The following is an 11,647-nucleotide window of genomic DNA, read 5'->3' as shown; positions in this document are numbered from 1 at the left end:
AACAATCTAGCCTATACTTTACCATTTATAATTTCTTTCAACTGAAAAACATGACAATATGTACAAGTTGTACAACACCAAAATAATCATTCATTGGCATCACTCCTGATGCAGAGGTCGGATGACACCCCGCCCCGCCCCGCCCCGCCCCTCCCCCTCCCCCTCCCCGCCTGGCTCTAGCAGCAGCATCAGCACCCGAGCCTCTGAACAGCGCCGAGCAGCAAAACATTCTCTACTATTCAGGACCAACACGAGCGACGATGGGGCTTATTGTAATATAAATAATATAATAGGCTATACAACACACAATGGCTACTTAGGCGACTCATATCCCGTCACCGAGAGTCCGGTGGATGGATCATATTCACCATCTCTTGTGTACATTTTTATTTATGCGTCTCGCCGCCTGACTCCATCCACGATGCACCATTCATGCATCCTTCTTTACGCACCTGAAGAACGGAGCCCCGGCCGGAGAACGCTCCATTTACAGCGGATTCGCGTCTCGGGTGATGAGCGCTAGTCGTGTATAAAACGCTGAAACCCCGTGAGTGTACTGCGGGCGAAGAGGACAGTCAGCCGGTATAGGTAGTGCATGCTCTTTAGCCTGTCATGGTCGTCTCCGCACAGATGTAGGGCTAAAAAGACAAGCCGTATAGCCCTATATAGCCTATATATACCGTCCAAACAAAGACATCATCCACTGACGCACCGAGCTGCCCCGCTGCCGCCCTGCACGTCGCCCCGCGCCGCTTGACATGACAACACAGAGCCGACGACACCGGAGCAGCTGGACCAAGGCAGGGCACCGACGTTCGGCCGCCGGCCGCGTGGACTCGACCGTGAGGAATAAAGAAGAAGGAGCGGGCGCGGTGGGGAAGCAGCAGCCCAGGGGAGGCCGGATTGGCATTGCAGCTTCTGGGGACAAACACCAAGGGCAGTGCGGCAGTCAGCAGACAGCGCGGGGAACGGAGGCTGCTGCAGAGGAGACCTGGGATACCTACCATCCGCTCCACAAATGATTCTGGATGTTTTGGTATCTGATCGAATGGTGGCTATGGGTTTACTTCATGAGTGATGCCGTTAATTCGTTTTTTCCCCTCTCCCTCACACCCAAATGGTGATGATTATGGCCAACTGAACTGATCTGCTCTTCATAAGGCAAAGGGTGGAACCCAGAAGGGGACTGATGTGATGGACATTCGGGTCAGGTGTCATCGGTTCCCCCTGTCTTCTCCGGTTCTGCTTACTCTGCTACTCGCCGGCACCATGGGCTGCCTCCAGAGCATCGCCTGCAAGCCCAGGATCAGGCGGGAGAACATTGTGGTGTACGAGGTGTCGGCGTCCATCGACCAGTGTCCCACCGTCATCGAGGAGAACTCGCCCATCGTCCTGCGCTACAAGACGCCTTACTTCAGGGCCTCGGCGGGCATCGTGATGCCGCCGGTGCCCCGGAACGAGACCTGGGTGGTGGGCTGGATCCAAGCCTGCACCCAGATGGAGTTCTACAACACCTACGGGGACATTGGCATGTGAGTTCTGCATGGGCTCGTTGTTGTGACAGGTGCAGTGGTCAGTGTCCACGAGAGATATATACAGGCTGTAGCGAACTCTCTTTGCTGTGTGTGTGTGTGTGTGTGTGTGTGTGTGTGAGTGTGTGTGTGTGTGAGTGTGTGTGTGTGTGTGTGTGTGTGTGTGTGTGTGTGTGTGTGTGTGTGTGTGTGTGTGTGTGTGTGTGTGTGTGTTTGTGTGTGTGTGTGTGTGTGTGTGTGTGTGTGTGTGTGTGTGTGTGTGTGTACACACCACACACACATACTGTACAATCCCACCACCTTCACAGCATGTGACAATAAAACTGTTTCTGATTCTGGAACCACCACACACACGCACACACACACACGCACACACACGCGCGCACGCACACACACACACACACACACACACACACACACACACACACACACACATGTTTGTATGCATCCATTATGGGGACCTGCGCGGGTTTGCATCGATTATGGGGACACCACTTTCCTGTGGTCCCACAGGCCTGAAAAACTGACTTGAAGCCAACGTCATTGTATGCAAATATCGGACCTGTGATTGGCTAGTAGTGTGTGAATCTCTCATTCTCCCATTCTCTCACACACTCACACAAAAACTGCAGGAAAAAAAAAATTTTTTTGGGGGGGTCCCCACTCTGTTAACACACCTGTCATATGACATGAAAACGCGAATTATGGGACTTGCTTAAAAAAAGCACCAGACACTCAGCAACACTGCCCCCTATCTCCCTGAATGATAATAATTATGGGGACCTACGATTTTGTCCCCACTGTGTCAGACGTCCCCAGCATGTGAGTGTGTGAACATGCGTATGGTCCCCATAAGTATAGCTAGACAAACGCACACACACACACACACACACACACACACACACACACACCGGTAGATAGTAGAGCATGGCAGATTGTTATTATCAGTGAATCTCTCTCAGTCATGTCCTCCTCTCCCTCTCCCTCTCTCTCTCTCTCTCTCTATCTCTCTCTCTCTCTCTCTCTCTCTCCCTCTGCTCGCTGCCCAACATGCGTGCAGGTCCAGCTGGGAGTTGCCGGAGCTGCGCGAGGGCCGGGTGAAAGCCATCAGCGACTCGGACGGCGTCAGCTACCCCTGGTACGGCAACACCACCGAGACGGTGACGCTGACGGGCCCCACGTCCAAGCCCTCGCGGCTGACCGTCAGCATGAACGACAACTTCTACCCCAGCGTGACCTGGGCCGTGCCCATCAGCAACAGCAACACGCCCATGCTGACGCACATCACCCGAGACCAGAGCTTCATCACCTGGCTGGTGGCCATGAACTCCGTCACTAAGGTATAGGACTCTGACTCTAGACGCAGGCCACGACCCCCAACATAATCATGTTTTAACTGGGGACCCCTCCCACCCTGACGAGCACTATAAGAGTTGAGGCGTTACATTTTGTATAGCACGGTTCTATTGTGAAAATGGCAGATCTACATGCTCACAACGACTCCCAACGCCTCGAGGCGTTGTGAGCATGTAGATCGGCCATTTTCACAATTTTAGCCTCTAATGTTTAAAATTTTTGGCCAATGTATAATTTGTCATAGATTTATTAAAAAGTCCTTAAATTGTCACTTTACAAATGTGCAGATACACTTAAACATTATGTTGCTTGTTTACTGTTGAGTGAGAAAACAATGTTGCACATTAAGTTAATCATCTGGGGACCACCGAAAATAATTTGGGGACCCCCCTGGGGGTCCTGACCCACAGGTTGAGAACCACTGCTCTAGAGCACTGTTTCCCAAACAGTGGGTCGGGACCCATTCGTGGGTCGCAGACAGATTGTTATGGGTCCCTTTGTTTTTTGTTTCCTACATTTTGTTTTTCAATCATTATTATTCAAAAAAAAAAGAAACATTCCCCAAAAGAGCAATTTTTTAGAGAATTCTATGACGTTTGCAGTAATTTCATGAAGAAATCAAAGAAAAGTCGAAGAAATTCCATAAATTAGAACACAAATGCTTAAGAAGTAGTGAAAATAGCCGATCTACAAGCTTGTAGATCTGCTGTTTTCACTAGTTTGGGTCCCGGGCAAATGTCTAATCTCTCCTTTTGGTAACACTGGACTAGACTCTAGAGCAGTGTTTCTCAAACATGTACATTTCAAGGTCTCCCCTTAACTCTGACACTATACTTGGTACCATTTGTACACTGTCAGAGTTACAGACTTGTATGGGTCAATTTAGAGCCCCATGAAGGAACCCACAAAGTCCCTGGACTCCACTTCGAGAATCACTGGACTCTAGAGCCGGACAGACCCATGCCAGGTTATTGAGCTCAATGATGACGATCCCAATTTTGGAGAGTCAAGACTACCCGGTTACTGAATACTTTGAACAATATTCTGTCAAAAAGGACAAAATCCATCCCTAATCATTTGGAGAAAAAGATTGTATAAGCTCACAGAAAGGGACACAATCTGCCATTTTTGAGAATCTTTGAAAGACTTTTGAAAATGTTAGAAAATTGTTGCCTATCCACGAGTTTCCAACGCCCCATAGTGCATTGCGCAGACGCTGTACCGAGCTTCCGGCGCCGCAGCCGAGTGTGATTTACAAGCTCACAATGGGCTGCATCTGCGACGCAACGTGAGCTTGTATGTCTGCTGTTAAACCGGAAGTGTGGTCCAAATAATCTCCAGTAAACTCCCGCGGAAACAGGTGGATAATGGCATGTCCAAAATAGGGATTTAATTGATATTTGAACAATCATGAAACTTTGGCTGATATAAAGTAAATATAAAGCCATGTTACCGTTGTAATGCAGCATGTAAGACTGACAAGGAGACTCCGTGTCTATTCAGCATCCTGATATAGCCAGGCTGTGGAAACTGTCCCTTACAGTCTGTTTGTTCAGCATTTGACTGCTGCCTGACAGCAGCAGTGTGAACAGATTGTGACTGGGGTGGAGTGTCTCTGACCGACGATCAGCTTAGCCTTGTCTATAGGGGTATGGAAAAATACAATATCACGATATTTTCCCCTAGCTGTATCACAATACACGATTTTATCACGTTGGTTTTTATGGTTATTTTTCAAGGTATTTGACAAAAACTAGACTCTCTGGGTTCCTTTTGGGAGGTCTAAATTGAACTTTACAAGTATGTAACTCTGACAGTATACAAATGAAACCAAATGGACCCTTACGGGTCCATTTGGTTTCATTTGTATACTGTCAGAGTTAAGTGGAGACCTTGACATGCAGCCAACTACAATATCAATTTGGGTCCTTGGCATGAAATAGTTTGAGAACCTGTACACTAGTAGGCCTATAGAACCTTTTCTGCATCACTTTATTAAAGCAGTATCACTGAAAAGAGCACTGCAGCCCGCTTTCTTTGAAAATAAGTAAAACTCTTTTCTATTATGGCAGATGGAGGGAGGTGTTTATTGCATTTACTGGTGGAGTAATGCAGTTAGCGGATCAAATGACACATATACGACATGTGTCATCTGATCTGCTAAGTGCATTACTCCACCACAACAGCAAGGTGCTGTAATCTAAGTAGTACTAGTAAGACGCCTCATGGCGACATGCGACCTCGCGCCAATTCTTGGCCATCTGGTCAGTGATGTATATTGGACCAGTTACCCATATATGGAGACCCCTGCATGATAGTCAACAATGTGATGTCAGAACATGCCCATATATGGGTATTACCAAATATGGGCTGGGCATTCCCAGATATGCGCTTAATATCGATCGGGACAGGGATCTCCATATATGGGCATAAAACGACAATTACCTAATTCATTTGCAAGTGTGACTCATGATGACATCAGCTATCTGCATATACCGTATGTGCATAAAAGGGACATCAAGCCAGAGCGTGATGTCAGAGCGGCAAACCCATTCTGTTAAGAGTGGTTCCCCTGACATCACAGTGACATCAGAGCATGATGTCAGAGCGACAAACCCATAGAACCACTGACAAACCCAAAGAACCACAGACAAACCCATAGAACCACGTGACAAACAGACAGAGACATACGGTCAAGCTGTGACCGTTTACATACTAATCTGCGTCGTACGGTCGCAATCAAGAGTAGATCAGTTGATTCTAAACCTTTTTCATTTCAAGGACCCCCAGTTTGCTATGCATGAGGCCGTGCACTCTGACTGGATAACATTTTTATCCGTGATACCCCTCAGTCTACACTGTATTATGCTCAGTAATAATTTAACTCTCTGAGTTATAGATGTGTGGTAAGGGTTCCTTTTGGACCCCTGGTGGTCCCGGGACCATACATTGAGAGCCAGTGGAATAGAGAGGACACAAAGGATGCAGAGCAGAGCGGGAGGTGTTGTGTGAAACACAGGGCCTAGTTCTCCTCGTCATGGAGTTAAAATAGACCGTGCCTCTAATGCCCAATGCTGTACACCGCCTGCTGCACGCGTATCATATATCGTCTCTGTCGGGTGGAAAACCTCACATGTCCAAAACTGTTACTTTTCAGGATTCAAATTCCAAAAAAGGCAAGAGTACAGTATTTTCTGGACTATAAGCCGCACCTGACTATAAGGCGCACTGTCAATGAATGGTCTATTTTCAAACTGTTTTCATATATAAGGCGCACCTGACTATAAGGCGCACATAATAGACGCTACCGTTGCGTTATGCATCCAACAGATGGAGCTGTGCTAAAGGGAATGTCAATGTCAATGAATGATCCATATATAAGGCGCACTGGACTATAAGGCGCACTGTCGTTTTTTGAGAAAATTAAAGGCTTTTAAGTGCGCCTTATAGTCCGGAAAATACTGTAGAAGATCTACAAGCTCACCGCGTTGTCAAGCTTGCCGATTTACTATTTTTGATACTTCTGTGTGATGCTGTAGCTTGATCAAGTGGGGCGTTCATTTACGAAGAAACACAACAATTTAGAATATCGTCGTTGTCGGGTGAAAACCCTGTAAGTCCAAAACCGTTCGTTTTGCATTTATCATTTTAAAAATGATCTAAACTAGTGAAAACAGCCGATCTACAAGCACACAACGCCTCGCACCGCGAGGCGTTGTGTGCTTGTAGATCTGCTGTTTTCACTACTTTTGTGCGACGGCCTTGTCTGATGAAGCAGGGCTTTGCTTTGCGAAAGAAATTTGACACTTGGAGATACTAGGTTTCCACCCGACAACGACGATATGGAGATAAGAGGTTTCTGCCTGGCAGCAACGATACATCAAATATACTAACGTTACACTTTTCCTCTCTCTCTCTCTCTCTCTCTCTCTCTCTCTCTCTCTTCTCCCCCAGGAGCGCATTGTGCTGCAGACCGTGCGGTGGCGGATGCGCGTAGACATCGCCGTGGACCCAGATATGCCGCTGGGCTCGCGGGCCTCGCTGGTGGGCCGGCCGCATCAGGAGCAGCCCCACATCCTCAACTACCAGGAGCCCATCCCGCCCAATGCACTAGGGAGACCTAACGCCAATGACGCCCAGGTGCTAATGTGGAGGCCTCGCAGAGGGGCGCCGCTAGTGGTTATACCGCCAAAATAAAAAGGGGGTCAACCTGCAACAAAAATATACAAACTTGGAGAGAGAGACAGAGAGAGAGAGAGAGAGAGGTTGTTTGTTGGGGACGAAGGTAATGAAGTGGCGAAGCCTACCGGAGAAGAGGGAATTCGAAGCTCCAAGAATTAAGATTAAGATGACCGATTGCGAGGTGCAGTCGTGGTGTAAGCGAGGTGTCATGATGCAAGCCCGCTGAGAACTGTTTCTAAAGAGCAGCTGAGCCCTATGCCACGCCAACACTTGTTTGGCCACGGACTGATTTTGAACTGCACTAGAATTGAGCCTGCCTTTTGACCAGGGAAAAAAAAAGAACACTGTTTTTTTTAGAGGTTCCAACGAAGTTTAAGAGAACTGCTTCCTGCATTATTATGTAGATCGTATTGCATGAAAGAGAGCGCGCGAGAGAGCGATAAATCTTTACAAGGCACAAAATAGCATTTCTTTTATACATCTTGTTATCGGAAGACACTTTGAATGGAAATGATCCCATGTCCGACGTGACATCCATGCAAGCTGGACAAAAGTTCCTCAGTGCCAATTCTGGGCGTGAAGGCCTTTAGCTCATTCAGTACCACAGTTTAAGGACATACCTGAAATTTAAATAGAGATAATTATATTAATCTTCTGTTAGGTTAAGATAAAACTCACACACAACCAGATTGTATTAAGATCAACCACTTGGCATAAAGGTCTTAAAAAAAGATGCTGCAATAGTGTTCTCTGGACTTTACTGGAATGAATGTTTGTTCAGAAATTCAATTTTCTGTGGCTCTATTGCAACTTTCCTTTGGCAGATAAACTAATTTGTTTGACTTCATGGACCACATTATCTTCATCGCTAGCTTGCAATGCCCCAGACCTCATAGTACAGCAGATATTCTTTTCTTTTGACTGACAGGCTATGAGAGGGTGAGATGGAGCAGTTGAAACGTTGAATAAATGCAGCTGACAAAAGCCTTATTTTTCAATCAATCACATTAAGTGCCAAATAGTTGAATTGGAATATTGCCATACCACTGCAGTTACAGAAAGGGATAAGAGGCTCATAAGATATGAATTAGGTTCACACAAATCATTACAGAGGGGCTGGAAACTAATTGGAACATAGCCATACAACAGGTATGGTTTTACATTATTGATTTGGAATGGAGCCAAAGGCTATATTTCACATGGCAGTGGTCACACTTGTGTAATTTACTTACACAAAGTGTTTTAGGAAAGACCCACACGGTGTGACAGGCTGATATACAATAAGTTGGATCGTATCAATTTGTAATGGAGCCATATAGTCCGGGAAAAATGGGGGTGAACGTGGATTCGCCTGTAAAAGTTTTTTTCTCAACTGATTCTTGTAGCTTGGGGTCACCTCTTAAGGATTCAAGAGGATGACCAGTGATATCCATTGAGCATTTTTTATTATTAACCCCTTAATGCCTGAAACATGGGCTCCCATTGACTTTCTATACAGGAGGAAAATACCCAGAAAAAGATTATTTTTCGGGGTATTTAAGGAGGATCTGAGGGGTCTAGCTAGGGGTTTGTCATGAAGCTGAATCCATTGCAGGCATGTGTTTTGCACAAAAAACATTCCGTGGGCTAGAAATAGCCTCAGAAAACAATACACGTATGGGTGAGTATTCATGTTAGTCGGAGGCCTTAGGGTTTTTATTATCGTGCTAATCAGTCTAAAAGTGCAAAATTTTGCACAGATGTAGCTCAGGGCATGCTCTAATGATTTAGCTAGGTCGGCGACCTTCGGGGTCACCACAACACCCACAAAACTCTGAAAAGTGATGACTCATCACTTTTCATCACTAAAGTCGATGGGAGCCCAACTTGATTTGGCCGTTGTGGCGACCCCGAATGTTGCAGACTCGGGCGCCCTAGCTAAATCATTAGAGCAAGCCCTGAGCTACATCTGTGCAAAATTTTGCACTTTTAGACTGATTAGCACGAGAAAAAAAACCCTAAGGCCTCCGACTAACATGAATACTCACCCATACGTGTATTGTTTTCTGAGGCCATTTCTAGCCCACGGAATGTTTTTTGTGCAAAACAAATGCCTGCAATGGATTCAGCATCATGACAAACCCCTAGTTAGACCCCTCAGATCCTCCTTAAATACCCAGAAAAAAATATTTTTCTGGGTATTTTCCTCCTGTATAGAAAGTCAATGGGAGCCCATGTTTCAGGCATTAAGGGGTTAATAATAAAAAATGCTCAATGGATATCACTGGTCATCCTCTTGAATCCTTAAGAGGTGACCCCAAGCTACAAGAATCAGTTGAGAAAAAAACTTTTACCGACGAAACCACGTTCAGCCAAAAATCACTGTTTTTTTCCCGGACTAATAGTTTGTGGAGGAGGTGCAATTTGTGATGTGCTATATTCAAAGTAGGACAAATAGATTGGTTTGTAACAGGGCTGTTTCTTAATAGCACTTGTATTTGGCTCACCCTGGGATGAGGAACTTCCTATCTATTCTCTTTTTTATTCATAAAAGATTGCGTTGTATCGTTTGATTTATTCAAACGTAACAGCAAAGAGTGACTGGATGCGCTGTAAAACACTTGATTGTTAATTCAAAAAGAACCCTCTTTACAGTGCACTTTGAGTGTTGAAGTAACCCGTACAGGCATCACAGTAAAATCCTTAGTGTTCATTGGGGTGAGGGTTAACACTTGCAACTCTCAGGGTGTTATGCTTCTCTTAAAGGGAAAAAAAATATGTCTGTTTTTGTTTGTTAAAACAATATAACTTGCACCCCCTTTAACTTAAAGGAGTAGTTCACCCCCAAAATGCTTTTTTTTCTATTGATTATTCATGCCATGGAGACTTGAGTTCAATCATATTTTTAGTTTTTTGTTGCATTCCTGAGACAAAAATGTGATTACAATAAATGTACCCCCATTCGTTCCAGATGGGGACCCAAATGGATTCGGGTCCCCATCCGGAATCAATGTGGGTAAATTTACTCTAATACATTTTTTGTCTTGGGAATGCAACAAAAAAACTAAAAATATTATTTAACTCAAGTCTCCATGGCGTGAATAATCAATAGAAAAAAGTCATTTTGGGGGTGAACTACTCCTTTAACAGTGAGATTTTTACTGTGCCGTGATTGCAGAGAAGATGGGTGACCTTCAACAATCAAACTCATAACATTATGCTGCTCATCATCACACCTTCCGTTTGAACCACCGGGGAACCTCTGGTATGATCCGTTCCTAATCAATCCCCTGGGCCATGTGTTTTTTTCTCCACAGGTCGCTGAAACGCTGTTGAAATATTGTAACCAAAAATGATAGAGCAGCTTACAGTTATGCAGTTGTGGTCCAGTCAGGAGATTCCATTGAGGTTTGCTTTTAATCCAATAGTCCCTCGTAAAGCAATGTCAGAGAAGCATTTATTTTTATGCTGCAATCTGTAGGTTTCTTGAACCCTAGAGCTATATTTTCGTCCATTTTAAAAATAGTTCTAAATCTACATCACTGCGTTGTGAGCTTGTAGATCAGCTATTTGAACTATTTAAAAATGACCGAAAATAGGGGCCCTATAGTCTCCTGTGTTGGAGAACAAACTCCTACCACTCTTTCAAGACCCGATTCTATACATGTCTTCTAAGTCCTTCTACGGTTTTAAAAAGAATGCATGTTCCTACGTCAGTGATTCTCAAACTTTTACATGTCATGTATAGAATTATATCTATTTGACCGCCGACCCCCGTCTCAAAATATTATGTATCAGGAACCCCCCAGAGGCACATATTTGAGTTACAAATGTTCACTTTAAAAATTCAAAGATTTGCACACATTTTCATGATTTTTCAAAAATAGCAGATCTACAAGCTCGCATTGCGGCACTCGGTGCCACACCGTGAGCTTGTATATCTGCTATTTTTCAATTGCTAAAGTATAAAATAATTCCAGGTCTTGGTTAAAATACAGAGATAGGAGGTATCTGCCCGACTGCAACACTAAGGTATGTCTGCATTGTACTGGTCATCAGGACGGGTCCAGGCAGGTAGGGATCATTCTGGTCCCTGTCCAAGTTCCTGTCTGGCCTGTCCACACGTAATTCATGTCACGTGACCGATGCACCATCTGTGCCACTCTCCAGGTCCAGAACTCACCTTGCTTCCTGTCTGACTGTCTTCTCTGTTCCTCCATCTCCCTCACATTATACCTCCATATCGCCGTTGTCGGGTGGAAACCTTGTATGTCCAAAACCGTTCTTTTTGCAATTATCATTTTAAGAATTATTCAAACTAGTGAGAACAGCCGATCTACAAGCACACAACGCCTCGCACCGCGAGGCGTTGTGTGCTTGTAGATCTGCTGTTTTCACTACTTTTGTGCGACAGCCTTGTATGATGAAGCAGGGCTTTACTTTGTGAAAAAATGTACAAATTTGAAACTGGGTGATACAAGGTTTCCACCCAACAGTGACGATATACACACTCCAGTGTTCAGCTAAAGGCGCTGTAAGTGATATTTTAAAAGTGGTTTTCAACCCTTTTCCATATCAAGGTCTGATTATTTATAGGG

General features: G+C 45.0%; 1 protein-coding gene across 1 annotated transcript; it reads left to right on the top strand.

Annotated features, from left to right (window-relative positions):
* Positions 1 to 1,194: 1,194 nt before the first annotated feature.
* Positions 1,195 to 7,085, top strand: fam78ba (family with sequence similarity 78 member Ba; the record flags this gene model as incomplete). Its single annotated transcript, XM_080725256.1, has 3 exons — positions 1,195 to 1,532; positions 2,593 to 2,872; positions 6,843 to 7,085. 3 exons carry the CDS (start codon positions 1,195 to 1,197, stop codon positions 7,083 to 7,085), a joined length of 861 nt encoding a protein of 286 aa, XP_080581382.1.
* Positions 7,086 to 11,647: the final 4,562 nt, after the last annotated feature.

The sequence above is a fragment of the Nannobrachium achirus genome (assembly GCF_963921795.1).
Source record: "Nannobrachium achirus genome assembly, chromosome: 5".
NCBI classification, from domain to species: domain Eukaryota; kingdom Metazoa; phylum Chordata; class Actinopteri; order Myctophiformes; family Myctophidae; genus Nannobrachium; species Nannobrachium achirus.
The sequence above is the reverse complement of the archived record's forward strand: the minus strand, read 5'-3'. Positions and strand labels throughout refer to the sequence as shown.